At 38.7% G+C, this 25,471-nt stretch overlaps 1 protein-coding gene across 6 annotated transcripts in view; it reads left to right on the top strand.

The window, feature by feature from the left end:
- The window catches only part of mrtfba (myocardin related transcription factor Ba), a 235,305-nt gene that overhangs the window by 197,003 nt on the left and 12,831 nt on the right, over positions 1-25,471 (top strand). For 4 of the 6 annotated variants that reach the window (XM_073060482.1, XM_073060477.1, XM_073060478.1 and 1 more), the window contains 6 exons: positions 1,631-1,706; positions 1,839-2,000; positions 13,919-14,103; positions 18,103-18,234; positions 19,284-19,549; positions 21,246-21,402. In XM_073060482.1, coding sequence (XP_072916583.1) covers positions 1,631-1,706; positions 1,839-2,000; positions 13,919-14,103; positions 18,103-18,234; positions 19,284-19,549; positions 21,246-21,402 — 978 coding nt within the window. The remainder of the gene's footprint in view (positions 1-1,630; positions 1,707-1,838; positions 2,001-13,918; positions 14,104-18,102; positions 18,235-19,283; positions 19,550-21,245; positions 21,403-25,471) is intronic. The other 2 variants (XM_073060479.1, XM_073060480.1) reach the window with 2 other exon arrangements.

Below are 25,471 nucleotides of genomic sequence, written 5' to 3'. Positions count from 1 at the left end.
TGAAGAGTATAAATGGATAACTACATGCAGACTTTTTCCCCGAGGTTCAGTGAGACTAGGACTTGAAATCACAGGTTGGGGGAGAAAGGTGAAATATTCAAGGGGCAACTTAGGAGGAACTTCATTCAGGGGGTGTGTGAGTGTGCAACAAGCTGCCAGTGAAGGTAGTGAATGCAGGTTCAATTGCAACTTTTAAGAGAAGTTTGCTTAGGTACATGGATGAGAAGGGTAGAGGTCTATGGTCCGGGAGCAGGTTGATGGGATTAGGCAGGAAAACAGGTCAACACAAACTAGATAGGCCAAAGGGTGTGTGTCTGTGCTGCTGTACTCTTTGACTCTAATTCACCTTATCAAGCTACATATGTGTTAGTTAATCAGAGGATGCCTCGTAAGTGGTGTCTCTCTGTATTAACTAGCCTATGATCTAAATAAAAATACTTAAAACAGTTGTACCTTTAAACAACAAAAAATTGTTTCCCACACAAAATGCTGGTGGAATGCAGCAGGCCAGGCAGCATCTATGGGGAGAAGCGCTGTCGACATTTCGGGCTGAGACCCTTCATCAGGAAAATTGTTTCCATCGTGTTTTAACAATGGTATCATCCCAACCTACTTTCTGAGAAATTGAAAAGCAAAATACATAAGCAGAAAATCAAAATCTCACTCAGAGACGGCTGTTAAGAAAGTTGGAGTGTTATGAGGAGGGAATTCCAGAGCAGAGCTCATTGATGGGTGAAGGTGATATTGACGGAATGATTAAACTCAGGAATGTTTGAAAGGTTGCATTTGGAGTAATACAAGTTACCTTGGAGAGTTTATGGACATAAGAAGGAATAGAGTTTTAAAATATTGGAGAGAATTTAAAATTTTAGGCATTGTTTAATAGGAACTAGTAGAAGTTGGAAGTTACAGGTGCAATGTTAAACTGTAAAGTTTATACAATGAAGTTTCCGAAGGTAGAACTAGGAAGGCCAACCAATATTTTGCTTGAATAGTCAAATCTAAAAGTAATCTGCACCTAGATAAATTAAGCCAAATATAGAATTAATATTACAACCATACATCCAAACACTTAAAAATGTCTGTTGCAATATTCGGTTACCCTTAACCAATTTCAATTCTATAAATGCATATTTTTAAGATCTTTCTCATTTTTCTCCCTTTTAATTTTCTGTCATTTGAATGTGGGAAGCTTTATATTTTGCTGCCATGTAATCTGCTTCAGGCAGCACAATTTTAGTTTTGACCCATGATCTGCTAGCTCCTAGTTGGTGTGATAACAGTGAGGCAGTTATATGTCAGATTCTTCTTTTGTCCCCCTGCTCCCACCATCCCTCACAGCAAACACCCTTATCTAAAAGAAAATTATGGCTGTGCCAAGAGCTGGGTGAGTTTCAAAGATTTTTAGTTTGAGGGCTTGAATGTGCAAATATCATATTGTGAAGATAATGTTCAAGCAGTCATTTTCAACTAAGAACATTACTGGTAACCTATCACTAACTATAACACCACTTGGATAGGTACTAAATAATTATAGCGAATTAGGACCAGCATGTTGGAAATGTCCTATACTATTATTAAATAGCAAATTAGCATTTAAAACAGAAGTTACAAGTTTCTATTCTTTCAGACTGAAGACTACCTGAAACACAAAATACGAAGTAGACCAGAGAGGTCCGAATTGGTCAGAATGCATATATTAGAAGGTGAGAAAATATTTGAAAACATTTATACCAAGTTAATAACCACGTGTACACTCTATGGAGTATTTTTATTTATAAAAAACATGCATTGTGTTGTAAATATCTTTCCATTATATATTGGCATGGTATCTACAGAAACCTTGGCAGAGCCTTCTCTGCAGGCCACTCAGATGAAACTGAAGCGAGCCAGACTGGCAGACGATCTGAATGAGAAAATTGCTCAAAGACCAGGTCCTATGGAACTTGTGGAAAAGAACATTCTCCCTGTTGATTCTAGTTTAAAGGAAGCAATTAAAGGCAAGTAATAATCTATACTATGTTTTGATGGGCTTGGGCTGACGGCCTGATTAGGGTGGAATGAAACAGAAGGAAATCTTTATTGCAGGGAAGAGGCAACAAGAAATACATATTGCAAGAACAAAATGAAAACCTTCCATTTATTCAACTACTTTTATGAGCTTTGCAGTAAATTAAGTAATTTTTGTAGAGCAGTCTTGGTTGGAATGTAAGAAATACACAAGCTAATTTCATGAAGCAAGCTCATGCAAACAGGTTAGATCATCTGTTATCAGGAGTGTGAGTTGAGAAATTCATAGAAACAAGGGCCCCATGCACTTCTTTTGTAGTAATGCCATGCAGTCTTTTAAGCCTATACATGAGGGTAAACATGACTTCGTGACAATGCAGCACTGTGGACCTAATATACTCCTTAATGGCTCAGTCTTTAACTTACCAACTCTTAATAAAATTGTTAGTACTGTGAATGATCTCAAACTGTCTACATCTCCTTGCAAACACGAGGAAGTCTGCAGATGCTGGAAATTCAAGCAACACACACAAAATGCTGGTGGAACGCAGCAGGCCGGTCCTGACACAGGGTCTCGGCCCAAAATGTCGACTGTAGTTCTTCCTATAGATGCTGTGTTCCACCAGCATTTTGTGTGTGTTGTTACATCTCCTTGCTGCAGGTTTCCCCATATAACCAACCGGAGACATGGAGTTGGGGGTAATACTGCTTGCACACTTCACTGCAACCTCCGTGGTTCCCATGTCTAGATCTTGACTTCAGTTGGTATCATTAGGAAGTGATAAATGGAAATCAAAACCTGAAAAATTCTCAGATTTAAGATCTCAAAGGAGAAAATTATTTTTTTTTAAATGCTCATACTGATTAAGAACAAAATTACAACAAAAATGTTAGCAGTGTCTATTTAGGTGTCACTGTGTTGAATTTATAAAACAGTAAGTAGAAAAGCATTGGAATTTTAAGAAACACCTAACTGCTAAATGTTATCAAGCATGAGGTGCACTATATCATATGTATAAATGTTGACAGGTCCATGTAGTGACATTGAACAGTGGTCAGCACACATTTTGTTGTGTTGCATAAAGTTGTTCTGTAATTATGAGCCCAATGAAAATCGGATTTTCAAAGTAGGGAAGTTCCTAGGGTTGGATGGTCCCAGTAGATGGGCAGATGTGACAGAAATAAAAATTGCAGTTTTCTAGAGATCTATGGAGGTAGAAATTGTACCCAAAGATATGAAGTTAACAAGTGTATTGCATTCAAGGAAGAAGTGGAATGACAGAAAATAGTTTTTAATCTCCATAGTCTGGTCTGCTGGGCACATCCTACAACCTGCTATTGGAACACACAATACAGACGTAGGAACATAATTTAACTCTTTTCTTTTCACCCTGTCAGTTAATATTCCCTTTATTCTATCCAACTCTCTTGAGCCTCTGCAACTGAAAGCTGGTTTGTTTTCACTCATTTCCATTTCTGAAAAAGGGTCTTGGACCTGAAGCATTAACATTGGTTCTCTTTCCATAGATGCTGCCTGATTGCTGAGTATTATCAGTATTTTCTGTTTATACTTCCAGAGTCTGTTATTTTATCTTGCTTATGAAGCATACACCTGGAATTATCACAAATTGCATCCATAATTTAGTAAAGTGCCCAAGATGAAGGAATTTTAAGTATTATTTACATATAGATTTTGGAATAGTTTATGCTTCAACACGTGCCTATATACAGTACTGTGCAAAAGTCTTAGCTTAGCCACATATATATAACTAGCATGCCTAAGACTTCTTTTGTACACTGCTGTTGTAATTTTGTGGATTACATGGTACTGCTGCCACAAAAGAAACACAAATTTTATGACATATGTGAGTGATGATGAACCTGATTCTGATATGGTACTCTGTTGTGGACTGAAAATAGGAAGGGGGCAGGGAGAGGGGAATCATGGCTGGGCAGAGGGGAGAGAGCAGGAAGCACCAGAGAGACATTCTGTGATGATCAATCAACTAATTGTTTGGATTCAAATTACCTTGCCGGGGCTCTCAGGGCTGGATATGTCTGCACCCACACCCCTGGCACTCCTTTTCTGCCACCTGTCCCACACCCCTCCCCTGGCAGTCAGCATTCCAAACATCTTTTGCTCCCGCCAGATTTACAAATACTTTCTCCACCTCACATTGACAAATACAGTACTGTGCAAAAATCTTAGGCACACTAGCCATATAAATGTGCTTAAGACTTTTGCACAGTACTGTAGGCAAGTTACAAAATGGAGATCTTTGAAAACTGAATATAGAAACAATTCAAGAAAAAGCAAAAAAATGGGACAAGGGAGATGTTTCAACTTCATGGCACCGGTCTGTGTGCATACTTTGTCCTGGGATTGTTTTACAATTGCTGTAATCTAAAGTTGTATGAAACTGATTGCAGAATGTTAAGGTAAATGGTCATAGAAAGTCCAGGTATTATAATAACAATAATAGAAACAACTTTCATACATTAAGATGCAGGCTCCAAGTGCTTCATATAGATTGTAAAGATAATCAATATAGTCATAAAAATACAAGATAAAATTAAAAATCATAAAGACAAATGTTATGTAGAATAAAACATACCAAATTTCATGAATGTAATCAACATCAATAGGCATTATGTGATCCTCTAAATAGGCCAAATTTTAAAAGTTATTTTTTTTAAGAACATTTCACTGTACTAGCCTGGCATCTCTCAGTGGCAGAGTATTTCCTGATTTTTGGTGCATAAGAGCAAAAGGCCCCATTACCAGTTCTTTTATACTTGGTTCTAGGAACACCAAGGAAACCAGTATTTGCGGATCTAAGATTATGATTAAGGATGTAAAGGGGTCAACACTCAAAAATATATGGAGGAGCTAAATTATTCAGAACCTTATACAATTGAGTTTTTTTTAACTAAACAACTTATCCTTGAAACCAAATGCAAAATTATGCATTGAGATTGAACATCAGTAAAGTATTTCTTTAATGTTCGGGGTTTGAAATCCCCAGTTATTTATGAATTTGTTTTTCCCTGCCTTGTTGTATGATAGGTCTTTCCACAGTTACAACATTCATTTCATCTTTGGTAGATAGCTACTCTACATGTTGGCATACACATTGACTGCTGGCTGCCTATAAAGGCCGGAAAACCTAGCTCAATATCTTCATATTCGACCTCTCCACAGCAAGCATTTTCTGAGAAAAGTCATTGAATTGTAATTAGTTCCAGAGATACAATCCATTTTGCTCAGCTGGCATGTTGCTGTGGTTAAGAAATTACCCCTGTGCTTGACGATTGTTACACATCAAATTGTGCAACATTCCAGGCCTTAGTGGACAAAAGAAAATTGGAAAAATAACTTTCAGTACAGAATAACATGGATCAGAAAAAATACTTTTTACACATATGCTCTGTGGCCACTTTATTAGGTGCATCTGTACACCTGTTCGTTAATACAAATATCTAATCAGACAAGTATGTGGCAGCAACTCAGTGCATAAGAGCATGCAGACATGATCAAGAGATTCAATTGTTGTTCAGACCAAACATCAGAACGGAAAAGAAATGTGATCTAAGTGACTTTGATCGTGGTATGATTGTTGGTGCCAGACAAGTTGGTTTGAGCACCTCAGAAACTGCTGATCCATGGGAGTTTAACACACAGGTCTGTAGAGTTTACTGAGAATGGTGCAAAATACAAAAAAAATCCAGTAAGCAGCTGTTCTGTGGGTGAAAGTGCATTGTTAATGAGGGGTCAGAGGAGAATGGCAGGCATGAAGGTGACAGTAACTCAAATAACCACGTGGTACAAATATCTCACACAATACATTGAACCTTGAAGTGGATGGGTTACAGCTGCAGAAGACCACAATTGGTTCCACTCCTATACCTAATAAAGTGGCCATTGAGTATGTAGATCAACATTTAAAGACAGATTTTAAATTCAACAAATACTCAAAAAAAAGGTCATGGAGTCTATTATGAGCATTTCTAAATAAGAATCAACCTGTGTGTAAATACAATTTGTGGAAGCATCGTTAAGGATTAATTTTATATCTCTTTGGCATGTTAACAAAAATTTTGTTGTGTTTGTGTTTCAATGCCCTGTGGCTTTCCCAGGTTTCAGTATCATTACCCGGGGGTTGAAATTGCAAATAAGCTCTGGTTGCATGTGCTGCAAAGATTTATTACGTCAACTAGATTTGAACTAATTTTAGTCTACATCTGCCCATTGTCTGTGAAGAAGGCCATTAGTGCTATGTAATTAAATGCTTTTCTCAGTGATTACTTTACAGGGTTTGTGGCAGCAGGTCAGCTGTGATATATAAATAAAGACAACTCTGCTGACATGCTGGTGGAAAAACTTTTCTATAGTCATGTTACTAATTATAAACATGGAAATTCTAACCAGAAATAACTTAAAAGCAGAGTGAGCCTGTTCCTCCTTGTCATTTGTCACTCCTCCAGTATACTAAAAATGGTTCCCCATACTTTTTGAACACAAAACCCTTGAAGTGAAAACAGTAAAATTGAATGTAATAGAAACCATTAATTCAGTCAATCATATTGATTTTACTTTAGGGTATCTTAGTATAGATTTTTACTTGTGGTGATGGAAACTATCCCTTATAATGTCACTAGCTCGAATTATTTTATGCATGCCTCGTGCTGCTGCTGCTACTTAAATAACCAAAAGCTGAACCTCTATATAAATAAATTTCTGGTAGTTGAAATCAGAATGAGTTTCCGAACTCAAGGTGATTACAAAGCACATTGTAAACACTTCATAGAACAGTTCAACACTGGAACAAGCACTTCAGCTCACAATGCCGAATTATACCATTTCTCTCCTGCTTGTTCATGATCCATATCCCACCATTCCGTGTATTTTCATGTATCTATCCAATAGCCCCTTTAAATTCACTATTGTATCTGCTTCCACCACTATCCCCGACAGCCCATTTCAAGCATTCACCACTTTGCGTAAAATCTTGCCCTTCACGTCTCCTTTGAATCTTTCCCTCTCACCTTAAGTTCATTCCTTCTATTACTTAACATTTCTACTCTGTGGGGGAAAAATCTAATCATCATCTTATGCCTTGCATCTTACATAATCTTATAAACGTCTAAGTGGGAGTAAACGGGACCTTTTCAGAATGGCAGGCAGTAACTGGTGGGGTACCACAAGGCTCAGTGCTGGGACCCCAGTTGTTTACAATATATATTAATGATTTAGACGAGGGAATTAAATGCAGCATCTCCAAGTTTGCGGATGACACGAAGCTGGGCGGTGGTGTTAGCTGTGAGGAGGATGCTAAGAGGATGCAGGGTGACTTGGATAGGTTAGGTGAGTGGGCAAATTCATGGCAGATGCAATTTAATGTGGATAAATGTTAGGTTATCCACTTTGGTTGCAAGATCAGGAAAACAGATTATTATCTGAATGGTGGCTGATTAGGAAAAGGGGAGGTGCAACGAGACCTGGGTGTCATTGTACACCAGTCATTGAAGGTGGGCATACAGGTACAGCAGGCGGTGAAAAAGGCAAATGGTATGTTGGCATTCATAGCAAAAGGATTCGAGTACAGGAGCAGGGGGTTCTACTGCAGTTGTACAAGGCCTTGGTGAGACCGCACCTAGAGTATTGTGTGCAGTTTTGGTTCCCTAATCTGAGGAAAGACATTCTTGCCATAGAGGGAGTACAGAGAAGGTTCACCAGATTGATTCCTGGGATGGCAGGACTTTCATATGAAGAAAGACTGGATCGACTAGGCTTATACTCACTGGAATTTAGAAGATTGAGGGGGGATCTTATTGAAACGTATAAAATTCTAAAGAGATTGGACAAGCTAGATGCAGGAAGATTGTTTCCGATGTTGGGGAAGTCCAGAATGAGGGGTCACAGTTTAAGGATAAAGGGGAAGCCTTTTAGGACCGAGATGAGGAAAAACTTCTTCACACAGAGAGTGGTGAATCTGTGGAATTCTCTGCCACAGGAAACAGTTGAGGCCGGTTCATTGGCTATATTTAAGAGGAAGTTAGATATGGCCCTTGTGACTAAAGGGATCAGGGGGTATGGAGAGAAAACAGGTACAGGGTTCTGAGTTGGATGATCAGCCATGATCATACTGAATGGCGGTGCAGGCTCGAAGGGCCAACTGGCCTACTCCTGCACCTATTTTCTATGTTTCTATGTTTACCACATTCCAGACAGCCACCGCTCTGTGAAAAATATAACTTTCCCCTTACATCTCCTTTGACAATACCCCCTCTTACCTTAAATGCATGTCCTCTGGTATTAAACATTTCAGCCTTGGGAGTAGGATACTGTCTTGTCTGTTCTGCCTATGCCTCTCAGATCTTATAAACTTATGTCAGATCTCCCGTCATCCTGTCACTCCAGAGAAAACAATCCAAATTTGTCCAATCTCTTGTTATAGCACATGCCCTCTAATCCAGGCAGCATAGTGGTAAACCTCTTCTGCATCCTTTCCAAAGCTTCGACGTCTTTCCTACAGTGGGAAGGCCAGAAATGTATGGTTTACTCCAGACGCGGCCTAACTAGAGTTTTATAAAGCTGCAACATAACTTCCTGATTTTTGAACTCAGTGTCTCAACTAATAAAGGCAAGCATGCCATATGTTGCCTTTGCCACACTATCAATCTGTGAATTTGACTCCAAGATCACTCTGCATCACAACCACAGACCCCTGCAAAACACCAGTAATTACAGACTTCCAGCTAGAACAAGTCCCTTTGACTACTACCCTCTGTCTTCTATGGGCAAGCTGATTCTGAATCCAAACAGCCAATTTATCATTGATCCCATGCATCTTAATCTTCTGGATGAGCCTCCCATGAATGATCTTGTCAAATGCTTTACTAAAATTTGTGTTGACAATATCCACAGCTCTACCTTCATCAATCACCCATGTCACCTCATCAACTCAATCAAGTTAGTAAGACTCAAATTGTCCCACACAAGCCCATACTGGTTGTGCCTAATTAGGCCATGGTTTTCCAAATCCTCATGAATCCTATCCCTAATAATTTTCTTCTATAACTTCCATACCACTAACGTGAGACTCACTAGTCTATATCAAACAGTAGTAAATCAAGGCAACTGGACTTGCTGTGTTATCTAGAAGCCGTTTCACCACTCATCTGAGAGGCTTCTTCAGTTCTAATCCATGATGGGTAGTTTTCCGGCTTATAAACTCTGAGTTGTTTAAAGGTATAGCAATCACATGAGGATCATTAAGAATTGTAGAGGTAATGAGAGGGTCATAAATCTTTGCATGAAAGAAGATGTGAACTATTGTGGAGATACTGGGGTAAAGATGTTAGAATTACATTGTAAGTAGCTGATAGGTGATGACAGTTCCCCCCCCCCCCCCCACCCGATCAGGGATGGGTTTTCCAGTTTGACAAAGATGGCTTCTTTAACCCTTTCTTCAAACCACCTGTCCTCCCTGTCCAAAATGTGCATATTGTTATCATCAAAGGAGTGACCAATGATCTATCTATGAAGGTTCTCAGTCATCCAGGTCATTGTCCCATCACTGGTCCCTTGTCCTTTAGGTGTAGATATACAGCTGAGTCTTGACCTATGGTTGGCATAGGAGGACTAACACCTCAGTCAAAATCCGGCTGTATATCTACACCTTAAGGACAAAGGACACTACTTTTCACATTTTGGACAGGGAGGACAGGTGGTTTGAAGGAGGGGTTAAAGAGGCCATCTTTGTCAAACTGGAAAACCCATCCCTGAACAGAGTGGATGGGGTATGACACCACCTATCAGCTACTTACAATGTAGTCCTAACATCCTTACTCCAGCATCTCCACCACAGTTCACACTTTCATTCATGCAAAGATAAGACTGATGACCCTCTCATTACCTCCACGATTCTTAATGACCCTCGTGTGATTGCTATACCTTTAAACAACTCTCCGAGTTTATAGGCTGGAAAACTACCCACTTTGGATTAAAACTGAAGAAGCCTCACAGATGAGTGGTAAAACATCTTCTAAATAACACAGCAAGTCCAGTTACCTTGATTTATTACTGCTTGATATACAATGACCTGAATGACTGAGAACCTTCATATGCATATTACTGGTCTATAGTTTCCAGGATTATCCCTGATTCTCTTCTTTAATAGTGGAACAGCACTAGCTACTCACAAGTCATCCAGAATTTCGCCTGTGACTAGGGAACTCAAAGATATTGACCAAAGCCCCAGCATTCTCTTTGCTTGCCTCTGTCAATAACGTGGGGTATATCTTAGGCCCTGGGGACTTATCAACCTTAATGCTCTTTAAGAGACTCAGTACCATCTCCTCCATTACTTCAAAATGCCCTAGCACTGATCTCCCTATCCTCCGCATCCTTCTGCTTGGTAAATACTGATGTAAAGTGCTCATTAAGAATTTCACCCACATCCTTCGCATACAAGCAAATGTTTCCCCTTTATCCGTCAGTGGTCCTACCATCTTGCCTAATTATCCTCTTGCTCTTGAGGTATAGAATGCCTTGGGATTCTCTTTAATCCTACTTGCCAAGGACTTCTCATGGCCCCTCCTGGCTTTCTTAATTCTATTCTTGAGTTCTTTTCTGGCTTCTTTATAATCCTCAAGGGCTCTGTTTGATTCTAGCTTCGTAAACTTTATATACTTTTCCTTCTTCTTGACTAAATTAGTCACTTCCTTCAACATCCAAGGTTCTCTTACCTTGCCATCCTTGTCCTTCCTTCTGACTGGAACATACCTGTCCTGTACTCAGTGTAGTTGGTCTTTAAACACCCTCCACATGTTCGATGTGGACTTGCCCAACAATAGCTGTTCCCAATTAACTCTCCCTAGTTCCTGCCTAATGCTCTCATAATGTGCCCTGCTCCAGTTTAATACTTACCCACAAGGTCCATGCTTATCCTTATCTATATCTGTCTTAAAACTTAAGGAGTTGTTGTCACTGTTCCCCAACTGCTCACCGACTAAAGGTTGGTCACCTGGCCAGGCTCATTATCTAGTACAACCCCTCCTCTTGTGGACTATACATATTGAATTAAGAAGCCCTTCTGGATACACCTAACAAATTCTTACCATCTAAACCTCTTACACTAAAAAGGTCCCAATTTATATTAGGGAAGTTGAAATACTCCAAAACAGCAACCCTTTTGTTCTTAAAACTTTCCTTAATCTGCCTGCATATCTGTTCCTCGATGTCCCAGTGGAGGTGGGGAGGGGGGTTGCTGCTGTAGTACAATCCCATCAGAGTGATTGCACCCTTACTATTTTTGAGTTCTACCCATTTAGACTCAGTGGAGGAGCCCTCCATTATATCCCTTCTGAGTGCAGCTGTGATATTGTCCCTGATGAATCGTATAACTCTTCCACCCCCCACCTCTCTCTTTATATTTTCTAAACCATTGAAATTCTGAGACATTGAGCACCCCATTCTTGCCCCTCTCTCAACTTGTCTCTTTAATGGCCACAACATCATTGTTCAGTGTACTGATCCAGGTCCTAAGTTCATCACCTTTACCCATATTGCTCCTAGCATTAAATTATCTGTCCTGTCATATCTATTAATTTGCTCCTGCCTGTTTTTACTGGCCCTGACAACTGCTTTCTTCTCCATCCCACTTTCTGACATGATGCTCTGTTCTCTTCCCCCGTCTAACTCATATAAGCCTTCCAAAGTAGCAGTAGCAAATCTCCTGGCCAGGATATCAGTACCACCCCCACCTAGTTTAAGTGCAGCTAGACCCTCTTGTACCAGTTCATCAGTCATTCATTCATCTGTACTATCATCATATTCCTGCCCTGACCAGCTTGTGGCACCGGGAGTAATCCTGAAATTACTAGCTTGGAGGTCCTGCTCTTCAGCCTCTTTCATGACTCTCCTCCCAGGACCTCTTCCCTGTTTCTACCTATGTCATTGGTTCCAATGTGCACTATGACCTCAGGCTACTCACCCTCCCCCTTGAGAATTTTTTGCAGCCACTCCAAGAAATCCTGGATCCTAGTGCCTGGGAAGCAACACACCTCCCTGGCATCACTTGCGCAGCTATAGAATCACCTGTCTGTCCCGCTAATTATCAAGTCTCCTATCACTATTACTCTGCCTGACTTTACCCCTCCCTGCTGAGTTTCAGTGCTAACGACCTGGCTGCTGATGCTGTGCCCTGCCCCAGCAGTATCCAAAGGGGTATACTTGTTACTGAGGGGAATAGCCACAGGAGAATCTGCATTGACTGCTGACTCCCCTTACTTCTCCTGGTGGTCACCCATCTGCTATCTGAAGCCAGCACTTTGGGTGTGATCATCTCAGTAAAAGTTTCATGTATGAGGTTTTCAGCATTCTGGATGTTCCTGAATACATCCAGCTCCAGCTCCAGTTCACTGGAAAAGCTTGTAAATGGGGATGGGGGGGGGGGGGGGAAGCATCATCAAGTAAATTCATGCATTTACATGTGTAAAATGTATTAACTTTGAACTTAATTAAATTAATTTTAATATTTATCAGAAGAAGTTATGAAATGTTACTCCATTCTATTCTAAATGGTAACTTGGAAAACTGCTCAGTTACGGCATGTGTATAGGCATTAAGTAGGTCAAATACTAAAGTGTTTAATTGTAATTCAAACATCACTACGTTCCTCATTTTTATGTGTCAAAATCTGAGTAAGATAACAAACCACATAGATTTCATCCAGGAGAGTTTCAGAGGTGCCATGTAACTTGTAGGAATATACAGTTCAACCTGAATTAGATATTTTTTATGGTCTTTCAAATTTTCCCTAAATCATCTGCAGTTTTTCTATTGAAATGATAGTAAAACGTAACAAAATTAGTAAAACTAGCATTTGTTTCATTGGACTTCTTCCATATCTTAAATATTCTGTACTCAATTGAGTCTTGAGAGAGATCGTACTTTCTCTTATTGCTCAATTTGATTGATCCCTTTTTTCCCCAATTACTTCTCCTCTGCATTACTCCACCTCACCCCGTTAGATATCCTCAAATAATGGAATGCTGGCAAATACTTCATCTTTTAAAGAAGAGCTTTCCAAATTGTGGGTTACCGCCCACATGTTGTTGTAATTTGAGGACCACTGCAGACCCACCATATTGAGTGCGAGGCCTCCTTTCAACTCCACTACTGAATCCATCTCTGTCTGCTGCTTCAGTAGCCTTTTGCATTTGAAAGTTGAGTTCTCATGAAGGGTCTCAGCCTAAAACATTGACTGTTTAATACTCTCCATTGATGCTGCCTAACCTGCTGAGTTCCTTCAGCTCTTGTATGGGTTCCTCAAGATTTCCAGCATCTGAAGAATTTTTTGTCTTTAGATTGTTGCCTTCAACATGACTGAAATAAACTGTTTGATAATCATTACATTGTTATTTGTGGAAGTTTGTGCTGGGCCAAATCAGTTTGTTGCTTTGTTTTGATTGAATTTTGCAGTCTTGTAAAATCTCAAATATTAAAAGGGTTGCTGGAAAATAGTTTGGGAAACTCTGAGGTAGAGGATCTTGAAACCTTTTGCAAAAAGAATTCCTGCCCTGTTTGAACTACCATGAATTTGGACAATAGGTGTCTTTGTCAGGGTAATCAAATTATATTTTTATTTATGGAAGACTTTTACTGATATATGTACTTAACTAAGAGTGATGGGGAGAATTTTGCGAGATGTAAGAACTAAATTTTAAGCAGTGTTTCAGCTTTGAGATGATTGCAAAAGTATTCATGTATCTTTAAAAATTTATTGCGCACATTTTTAGGAAAAGGTTCACTCAATAAAATGAGAAACATCTCCTGATTTCTAAGATTTATTTTGAAAGACGAATTGTATAAATGAGGTACTGATATTTATTTTTTTAACAGTAGGACAAGTCCATTACCCCAAAACCTTAGACACCTTTTCGTTTGATGAAGACAGCAGTGATGCCTTGTCTCCAGAGCAGCCAGGGAGCCAGGAGTCACAAAGCTCGGCTCCATCTCCAGTGGAACCCAAAGTGAACGATTCACCATCTTCCTCATCCTCACCTGTTCCAAACACCATTATTCAAGTGAGTGCTCTGTCATTTAGTTGGTATTGAGAAGATTAGTTGAATGTACAGGCCACAGTGTAAGAGAGGGGAAAAAAAGAATCACTTTTTTTAAATGCTGGTACCTTATTTAGCTCTACTGCATAGAGCATTGATACATTATCACACTCTTTTTTTCTGGACTTTAAGTACTTGGGAAAATCCCAGCCTGTGCTTTAGTAAGACATCCCCTCAAGCTGCATGTTCCTGTGCTGGGAACCTGATGTAAAATCTTGCCATTCCTGCTGCCATTATAGGTACTGGCACAAACCCCTGCTCTCTGTCCCCACAGCAAATAATTTCCTATTGCTTGTTGTAGCAAGAGCTGCTGATTAGTGGCCCATTACAAGCAGTTTGGTCCATTGCTAGAGGATTGGCTGCAGCTGCTCCAACTGTTCATCGACTACCCAGATCCTGTAGTCTTTCTGCCCTCCTGCTTGATATGATGGTATCTACTTGCTCCCCCATCTTAGTGTTCTTGCATAATTCTCTGCTGCTCAAAAATGTTTCTAACGTGACAAGATCAACTAAACATTGAGCTGTTACTGTAGAGAACACACTGGACTGGAGAGAGTTATACAACATGCAAAGAAAGTGGGAAACACCAACTTCCCAGTATCAAAGGGAACCTGGACTCAGCAACAGAGAAAAACATAACTGATATGGAACATATGAAACATGCCAATTAGTTAAATGATTTAAAGTTGGCAGTCTGGTAGCCTTCTTGCAGATTGCATACAGCTCTTTCACTCTGAAATTACCCACTGATAATTAGATTAACCCTTGGCTGTCTTGCTTGTTCTTGGTGTTGTCTGTTGCTGAGATGATCATTGCATTGTTGACCACGTGGTCAGGTGGATACTTGAGAATAGGAATCAGATGAAGAACAGATATGATGCCTGATATATAATGTAGCACCCAAATTTTACAGTGGATGGGGACTGAGATCATTTGTGTACTTGTCCTTTGCATTGTTTTTGTTTGAGAACATTGCAAGGATCTTTAAATTATGTAAAACGGAAGTCTCCTATAACTTTTAGATCTGATTTAAGACCAGTGAAATTCAGCACCTTCAAAGGTTACATCTCCCCAGAAGGGATGCAAACGAAATAAACTATTTTTGCTTTCATATTATTCAAAAATTTAAACAACTGTGCAGGTACAATCCCAGGAGTAGATGTTTCTTTCTCTTGAGGGTGGATTAATACACAGGCCAATGGAACCTGTGCCAAGGGCACCCAGCCCCAAGTACAACACTGCCAGGCAGTGCAGAGAAGGTTCACTAGGTTAATTCCGGGGATGGGTGGGTTGATGTATCATGAGAGGTTGAGTAGATTGGGACTCTACTCATTGGAGTTCCGAAGAATGAGAGTCGATCTTATTGAAACATATAAGATTGTGAAGGGGCTTGATCGGGTGGATGCGGGGAGAATGTTCCCAATGATGGGTGAAACTAGGACTAGGGGGCATAATCTTAAAATAAGGGGATGCCATTCCAGGACTGAGATGCGGAGAAATTTCTTCCCTCAGAGGGTAGTGGGGCTGTGGAATTTACTGCCCCAGAGAGCTGTGGAAGCTACTACACTCAATAAATTCAAAGCGGAGATAGACATTTTCCTGGATAAAAATGGCATTAGGGGATACGGTGAGCGAGCAGGTAAGTGGACATGAGGCTAGGTTTAGATCAGCCATGTGATCTCCTGGACCAGTTTTCGATAGCCTGGATGGGTCGGAGAGGAATTTTCCAGATTTTTTCTCCTCAATTGGCAATTCGGTTTTTTTTCCCCAGGTGATCACATGGGTTTGGGCAGGATGAATAATAAAATAAAATGGGCGGCATGGTGCCCTGTTGGTTGGCACTGTTGCCTTGTGGGAATCGGTGAAAACTAGAGTTAAGATTGGATCAGCCATGATCTTGTTGAATGGCAGAGCAGGCTTGAGGGGCCGATTGGCCTACTGCTGCTCCTATCTCTTATGTTCTTATAATGTAGAAAGGCTGGATCATTGCGATATTTTGCAAAATCACCTGTCTGAATACTAATTTAGTGTATTCAATAGGCCTATTTCTTTCTGTTATCCTATTTCAGTGTATTTGGACAGATGAGGAGATGGAGGAATGGCCAGTGGAAATGTTTCTGCAACTTATTAAAAGATTCTTTTTATTGTATAAATCTTCTCTTTGGAAGACATGATTACCATTAAAGACTGGTTTCAGTTAAAAGCTTTTGGTATCAAAAAACAAGTGTACCTAGGTTTAAGGTGAGAAGCAGGAGAATTAAAAGGGGATCTGAGAAGTATTTCTTTTACATAGAGTGGTTGATATCTGGAGAAGAGTTGGTAGAATTAGATGTAATTAGAATGTTTCAGGGGCATTTAGGTAGACAAGGCATTAGAAGGATATGTGAACAAATGGGAATAGTGTAGATGGGAAAAGGATTGGCATTGATAGGGTGTCCTGAAGAATCTATTTCTCTGCTGTACATCTTTATGATGGAAAATTGCCAGATCTTCTGGGGAGTAACAAACATATTGTATTCTGAATATTATTAAGAGTTGGTCAAATTCCTGTATTTATGTATTATGTAGAACCACAGGTTCTGGATTCTATCTTTGATTAAAGACATTTTAAGACCGTAGGATAGGTGCTTTGTCTGATGTATTAGAAAAATATTTTACATGGGCATTTGAATTCGATCTCTCTATATAAAAGGTCTGTCCTAGTGGAGACACCCAAATTCAATTTTAAAAAGAAAGGAAATGGGGTGCTCTGAAATTTTGTTCTTTTACAAGTAAATTTCAGGATTTAGAATACTCACTGAAATATCATGGAAACACTACCAGTATTACGTTAAAATAATTTTTTATTGCATGTTAAAGCTATATTGTGTAAAGATACAATGGTATAAACCTGTTTTTTTTTCCCTACAGTATTCTATAACTGAAGAGCAATTGTTTATTTCTGGATGAAACACAGTAGAGATAATTTCAAAGTCATCCTGAACTAAGTGCACTCCCAAATTAACATCATGTTTGTTGCACTTCAGAGGTTTGGACCTCAGCTTTATACTTTGGGGTTCTTCAGATCTGTGCCAAACTAATCTCCTCGTAAACCATCTAGTTCCTCTCATGGATAGAGTCCATTCATGGTATTTAATCCCAACCCAATGCCACTCTCCTGCCACCACCACTGACAAGAGCCAATCTCCTGCTCTTGATTTGCTTTTGTTCTTTCTTCCCACCTAGACCAAGTGCTAGATTCTTCCAATTTCCTTCCTCTACTAGTTGTGAAGAAGCATCCCAGCCCCCATCCACATTTCCAACTGTACAGCTGCTGCTCAGGATCCTGGAACCACCAATGTCTGAAAGGTGTACCAGGGTGGGTTAGTTTCTGAAAATCTTCAAGCCTTTGCTATTTGTAGCCAAGGCCCAAAGTGGTTATTGGTGCTTATTGCTGTGTCAGTCTGGTGCATTTATCAGATTAAACAAAAACTTATGGATGGATGTGTTTGCATTTAATCTTGTTTCAACAGATGAAGTGGATATTTTGACTGGAAGGCAACGGAAATGAGAATCTTTTAAAAATCTACCATCAGAAAAATTGTATTAAAGTTAGAGCCAATCAATTTTTTTTCAGGTTTACTCCCTTGAAGTAACATCAGAAATTTAATACCTAAAATATATAGTATTTTGATGAACAAAACAATAAAGTACTATGTGATTTAGAGCTCTATTCATTTAAAGTACAAAAGATCCCAATTTTATGATAAAAGTTTTCACCTGAACATCATCTTTAAACATCCTAGTTTATCATTTCATTATAGAGATGTTTTTTTTCCATAATGACATTTTAATAATGGTACTTCAATGTAAACATTACCCTGCCTAACCTTTCTTCACTGTCACCTAATCACAGAATCTTTTGAATAGGAGATGCTTTCTTTTTGTATATTTGTCAAACTTGATTTTCCTTTTTTTTTCTAGTACCACCCACAGCCAATGCCTGACTTCCTGAAACCAGCCCCTCTAACTGACCAACAAAGTATGCGTTCTGTAACTATCACATTATCTACAAGTACAGCTTCCTCAACAAAGACAACTCCAACCCTAGTTAAGGTAGATTCAATCCTTTATCATGTGATTTATACTGAAGACCACTAACTTCACTTGTTGGGAGATAGTTTGCTGAACTGTGTAAGGATTACTGAAATTTCCATTTGCAGATATATCCATTCATCTTTCTTTGGCTTTGTATCATCTTTTGCTGAATAATACTCTCATGAGCATTGAGATATTTCACTAAGTCAAGCAATTACAGTATTTCAAGAAGAGGGGTGCATGCTCCCATTATTCTAGAGCAGTGGGTTTCTTCTTCTGTCTATTGAATAATTTATAATCAGAAGATACTGGAGTAATGGTACAGAGAATTGTATAGATATTATAAAGATGTTTGTTGATATTGAACATAACAATTGTAGTTATATGAACAAAGAAAAATAATGCATTATCCTTTCTTGGTAGTGACTTATCTTGCATTGATAAACTGGGAGTTTTATACTATACTTAGAATATTAGCAGTGTGACACCAGCCTCACAGGTATAACGTAATAGAGACACAGGAGAAAACACTCCTAACAAAATAATGATTTCATTCCTAAATGCTTGCAGGAATATGGGATAAACTAGCAAGACTTTCCTTTCCTGCTCAATGTGTACAGTTCACAGCTTTCAAATATGATTTCCACTATAGCAGAAGATTAACATATTGCTGTTTTCAGCAGCGCATCTCTAAAGTAACATATTAGGAGTGTAATAATTAAAATTTCTGTTTGTTAGATTATGGGGTGTATACACGTTGCATTGGAAATGAATGCTTAGTTCTAAAAGTAGACTTTATTTTAGAAAAGATTTCTTTGACTGTGGTACTCCATTAGTGAAATTATTATTGATCATGTGAGTAAAAATGATGGTAACTCAAAGTGTATTTCTCATTTTATGAATGCCTCTAATTTTAGAATTTGGCAGCCTTTTATCCCACTTGATCTAATGTTAAGCATAAATTGAATTACAAATGAGGTGCATTTTATTGTGTTATGTTTTATGATTAAGATTGTGATTTGTGATTCTCACACACTAATCTGGAATTGACATCAATTTTACACTAGCAAAGTCAATGCAAAAGTGCAAATGATAAGAACCGCAGCAAGAAAAACAAGGATCCAAAACCCAGGGTGAAGCAGCTCAAGTACCACCAGTATGTCCCACCAGACAAAAAACATGAGAAAATTGAACTTCCCATGGATACAAACTATTCCCGTCTCCTGCAACAGCAGCAGCTTTTCCTCCAACTGCAGATCCTAAGTCAACAACAGCAACATTACAACTATCCAGCCATTCTCCCTGCACCACCAAAGTATGTAGCCAAGTCCAGGTGATTCCCTTTCGTATCTCCTTTTAAAAGTGCTGTGCAAATTTGCTCTCGATGTTTTTCCCACTTGTATGTTTCTGCACCTTCAAAAGATTTTCTTGTAGTTATTTTCCCCAAAAGTTTCCCATTGTCGCAAAATAAAAATCCTGCCTCAGCCCAGAGTCAAATCATAGATAAAGGGTCTGATTTTTGGATGAAGGCAATTTTGTTATCATTTTTGTGCATCTGAGGATTATTAGAATATACTTGGATCATATATTCACCCAGCTTCTTGAAGGTTCTGTAGGAATATACAACTGAAGCAAATATCTGCATGTCAGTTATGCATCCTTTTTTTTGCCATTTTCACTTTTTGTTTCTGAAGGTACCAGTTTTTGTTAGGATATAGTAGTTGCATGACCTACAGTTATAGTCATAGTTAAAGGAAACAGTGGCATTTAGATACAGAGAGCTCTCCGAGTTACAACTCTGTGATCTTCCTCTACTCTAGAGCAGAGCTACAAGGATTATAACAGACTTTCTGGGGTGTTACAAAAAATCTACTGGAGGAAATCAGTGGATCAGGTAGCATCTGTAGAGGGAAATAGACAGTTGACATTTGGCTTGAGGCTCTTTATCTGGAATAAAGTAGAGAGGAGATAGCTGGTATAAAGAGGGGATTTTTTGGTGCTGGAATTACAACAGATTTTACTATGACGCAGTTTAGGTACTGCACCAGGGAGGTTTGTAGAGGAGATAGTGATTATGTTGGACAGAGCTAGGCTGGTCTTGTGATAGGCCGCAATAGGCCATATAGGCAGGGCCAGTCTTGCAGTCCTGCCACACCTGAGTCCAGTAGCAAAGTCTGGATGGTGACTGTAAGGCATACAATGGCTCTACAGCTTTCAACAAAGATTGGAGACATTTAGAAATATGAAGTAAGTAATGTTTTAAAAGAAGATAAATCAAAAAGAAGCAATAATTCAAAACAGAAAAAAAATTAAAAACTTGCCTTCCCTTTTATGCCTGAATCTGCGGGTCTGAAATCTCCAGTGGAGTTCTGAATCCTATGCCAGATCTGAACTGGTGTAGTATCTGAAGGTAATGCTGGGAATTCTTGAGCAATACTGGGCCCTGCTTTTGGACTCCATGTGCTTCTGACCAGTCAGCATTGCTTGCATAGCGCCATGTATTTCCACTGGCAGCATGACTACCACTGGAGGCTCAAGCAGCAGGTTTCAAGTGAATGGCAAAAGGATCAAAGTTAAATGAAGAGAGCTCTTTTATGTAACAATGACTTGAAATTCATTGTTTAAAAGTATGAGATGTATGCAAATTCAATGATATAAAGCAAAGAATGGCAATATTTAGACAGGGTTGTTGCAGGTGCAGCTGTCTCTCTGCTACAGTATTCTATAATCCTTATTGGGGTGCAATAATCAAGATAACTTTAACTCATTGAGATAACAGAGACTGCAGCAGTCTTATACAAGTTTGTAGTTACACCTACTACAGTGGCATCTGTGTCCTCTTGATCAAATGACTATTTTTATCATATTCACATAACAAATTAAACAAAAAGAGATCTTTAATTGACAAGCACTTTGATCAAATACAGAATGCACCCTAAATAAAGGATTATTGATTTTGTCATGTGAAAAATTCTGAGTTAACCAGATTATTGTTTTACTTTGGTTATTGTACCTGTACCCTTGTCTAGGTCATCTAATGATAACCAGAAATCCAGCAATATATCCACATCAACTACACTGATTAACAGCACACAGACATTGTCATCGTCATCACATGCCACAAGACCCAACAGCACACCATGCAGAAAGCTGGGAATCCTTCCTCCTAACTTGGATGATATGAAGGTAAAATCATTAAAAAGTATCCAAAATGTATGTTGTCTACATAGAAAAAATTCTGATGAGACGTAAGGTTATATTTCATTTGTCCTTGCTATTTTCTGTATTATGTTTCTAGAGAAGCACACACACATAAAGATTAACTGCTGCAGTGTAAATTAGGTTGCATAAAACCTGTCTCCAAATGGTCCTGTCAGCTGTACTTTTAACTTGAACATCTGTTTTCTTTTTCTTTTTATATGAAGTATACTATTTTGAAGGAAGCATGTTTCACTTGAAGCAATTGCTTTCACTATGAGGTAATTAATATGTGGCCTGTGGAAAACATACTGTGCTTGTGCCGTTATGAGTAAAGGCTGTATGGTGCAGTACTGCCACCTCCTGTGTGCTTCCAGCCAACAAGCTTTTGCTTTATTTACTTGATTGACTTGATTTAATTGTTATATAACCCTTTCACTGTATCTTAGTTTTATTAATTTATATTTGGACTCTGCTGATTGTCAGAATACTCATACTTAAAGCAAATACATTTTTGATGATAATAATAATATAAGAATTTGAACAGGTGTATGCTATTTGGCCTGTTGAGCCTGCTCCTCCATTCAATAAGTTCATGGTTGTTTCCCACAAATTACATATTAATTATCTCACAGTGAAAATAATTGCTTCCAATGAAACATGCTTGAATTATAATACTGCGGGAGTAACAATTCACAAAGAATTTATTCAAAAATGTCCAAAATTGCCTAGTTCACAAAAAGCAGGAGAAATCCAATCTAAATACTACTCCATCAGTCAAATATCAATCATCAGCAAAGATGTGGATAGCCTCATATGGCACTTATGCAACAATAATCTGCTCACCAATCCCTAGTTTTGGTATCAGCAATACTACTCAAGGCAACCCTATTCTAAACATATATTACTAACAGCTAAATTCTAGGATGAAGTGAAAATTACTGCCCTTTGCATCAAGGTAGTACCTGACTGAATGTGGTATCAAGGTGTATTAGTAATGCTAAAGTCAATGGGCATCAAAAAGGTTAAAATCAAATTTCACACAAAAGAAGATTGTTGTGGTTATTTGGAGCTCAGTCATCCTTGATGATAAACTCAGCTATCATCAGTTCCATCATAATGTCAGAAATGGGAATTTTAGTTGATTCAATTCTATTTGCAACTCAATAAATGAAGTAGTCCATGCCTATGTACTGTAATTCTTGGACCAATGCTCAGATGAGGCCTGATAAGTGACGGGCAACATTCGACACTCAAACCACTGCAGTACCCTTACTGAGTCCTACCACTACCAACTTCCTGGGTGGTCACCATGGACTGGAAATTAACAGAATCACCCACAAATAGCTACAACTAATGTCTCAAAGCCTCTCCAAGTACAAGGCAGGACTGTGATGAAATTCCCCCTACTTCCCAGGTGAAACTCATGAACTCAACATCATCCATGACAAAGCAGCGCTCTTGAATCAATCCCATAAACATTCATTCTCTCTCTAACCAGTGCACAGCAGCAGCAGCGTGTACCATCTACAAAATGGACTCCAGTTAGTCAACTAGGCTACTCTGACAGCATTTCCCCACCCTAACATCTCCACAGCTTAGAAGGGCAAAGGCAGCAGGTTTGGGGGAATGCCACCAACATGTACACCATCCTGACGGAAATATATTGCTGGCATTTCGGTGTCAATGGGTCAAAAGTCTACACTTCCTGCTCAACACCGGTGTGGGAGTACATTCATCAGAAGAATTGCAGCAATTCAAGAAGGTCACTCACTGCCACTTTCTAAAGAGAAGTTATAAATGGGCATGCATGGCTAGCCTTGATAGAAATGTCTAGATCCTGAAAAAAAAATGTATAAATTAAAAATAAAATAAATCTTTCTTTATCTCTAAAAAAAACATGTACTTAATCCATTGTAATTTCCAATATGTTTTTGCTTCCAGTTTTGTATCATTAACCATCTTCAAAAAACAGCCTGCAACCCTTCTGTCTTGAGGGAGCGACCTTCCCATTTCTAACTTCTCCTGTCTAAGTTCATTGAATGCATTGAATCCTTCAAAATCCATGCTCTTCTTACCAGGAACTACAGTAATCTAATTCCAATCTGATATTTCCTGGCATTCCTGATGCCACTCGAATCGATCCTCCGTTTGTTTTTCCACCTTTTAGCTTTGGTGTCCCCTGTGAAATTCTCCTTCATCTCTTTTGGTATCTCCTTCTATATTTGTCAGTAGCATCCTTAAACATGGCACTTTTTCAAATGCATGCTAATGGGATCTGGATCTGCCACTCCAGAACCTTCCTTATTTTCGGTACCATTCTGACAAACACCATGTTGATTATACAGACAGATACTAAAATATCAGCAAAATTCTTTAATCTATTCAAGACAGCTATGTATTTCAGTACAAAAAGTGGTTATTATGCTAATTGGAAATTTGCTTGTCTTGTTTGTTAGTTTCTCTGGGCAATTTAGGAATGTCTGTCCTGTCTGTGGTGCATCAGAAGATGCTTTTTACCTGTCTTTGTTAAGAGAGGTGTATATATAGAGCAAGATATTTTTAGAGTTAAAGGGCTGTAGAAGCAGAGAGGAAAAAGCAGGTTCCGAAAGCTGGAGAACGTAGAGAGAAGAGATTCTGTTGTGTGCAGAGAAGGATATAGCATTTTGTGTGTTGCTTTGGATTTCTAGCATTTGTAGAATCCCTTGTGTTTAAGAATGTAGAGGAATTCTCTTAAATTAAGAAAACTAACTTAATTAAGAAAGTGATCTATGTTAATTATGTTATGGGTGTGAGTTATTCCCAATTGAACAGAATAATTTGATTATGGCTGTATATAAAAGCAGCATGAGATTTTTTTTTAAAGCCACACTTCACTCAGTAGGATCTCCAATGATTGAGAAATATGAGAAAATACACGAGAATCCTGTTGAGTTCATAAGTTGGTGGTCTGGAATGTGAATAATTTTACAAAAATTTATTTACTTAACAATACAGCCCTTCAAGCCACGGCCCCCCAGCAACCCCACAACCCTGATTAACTCTAACCTAATCACAGGACAATTTACAATGACCAATTAACCCACCCGGTACATGTTTGAACTGTGGAAAGAAACCAGAGCTTCCAAGGGAAAACCCATATATTCCATCGGGAGGATGTACAGAGACTCCTTACAGAAATGGCACCAGATTTGAACTCTGGAACACCCTAAGCTGAAATAGCGTCATGCTAAGTATTATGCTACTGTAGCACCATGTATCTACCAGTTTCACGGCCACTCAACTTCTATTTTACTCTAGGATATGTAGTAATGCTCTTCCTCCAAGCAGATATAGCTCTAAGATTGACTACTATGTCATCTCAATATGCAGACTGTAGGCTATAGGTAGTTGATGGTATTGAGCCAGGTGACATAATATTTGAGGACAAAAACAATGAACAATAGTGAGAAATTAGCACAGAATTCCATTATTTTAAATAATGAACTGGATAAGAGTTGAACTTACTTCTCAATTAATTATAATCCATTTCTCATTGTGTATTGAGTATATTATGGTAAATTTTACAAATAACGTGCTATGTTTTGTTGTTAATTAACTTGTGAAGTAAACGACTGGCCATTTGGGCGGCAGAGCTGCTTCCAAGCCTCACCAAATTGTTTTTGTTTTTCTGTGGCATCACCGACAAGGTCAACAATTTTTGAGATTTGATGTTGAATCAATTCAGCAGCCAGCCATCCAGATTACAGTGGATCTGGACTTACATGTAGGACAGACTGGGTTAAGGCAAGAGATTTCCTTCCCTTCAGAGCTCTAACAAATGACCATTACTCCTGCTAGCTTCATTCCTTTTAAATTCAATACTTAAAATTTAAATTACCTTGTGGCCATTGAGGAATTAGAATTCGTGTCTCTTTTATTTATAATACATCCCTCTGCTTTAGTAGTCTTGATATTTAATCATTACGCTATTGTTTTAGGATCAATTCATGCCTGAGGATTCCCTTAAGTATTGATTAAAATATATATTCCCTCTAGTTTTAACTTGAAAATATCT

The sequence above is a fragment of the Hemitrygon akajei genome, chromosome 11, assembly GCF_048418815.1.
Source record: "Hemitrygon akajei chromosome 11, sHemAka1.3, whole genome shotgun sequence".
Classification (NCBI taxonomy): domain Eukaryota; kingdom Metazoa; phylum Chordata; class Chondrichthyes; order Myliobatiformes; family Dasyatidae; genus Hemitrygon; species Hemitrygon akajei.
This window is presented reverse-complemented; position numbering and strand designations above follow the sequence as displayed.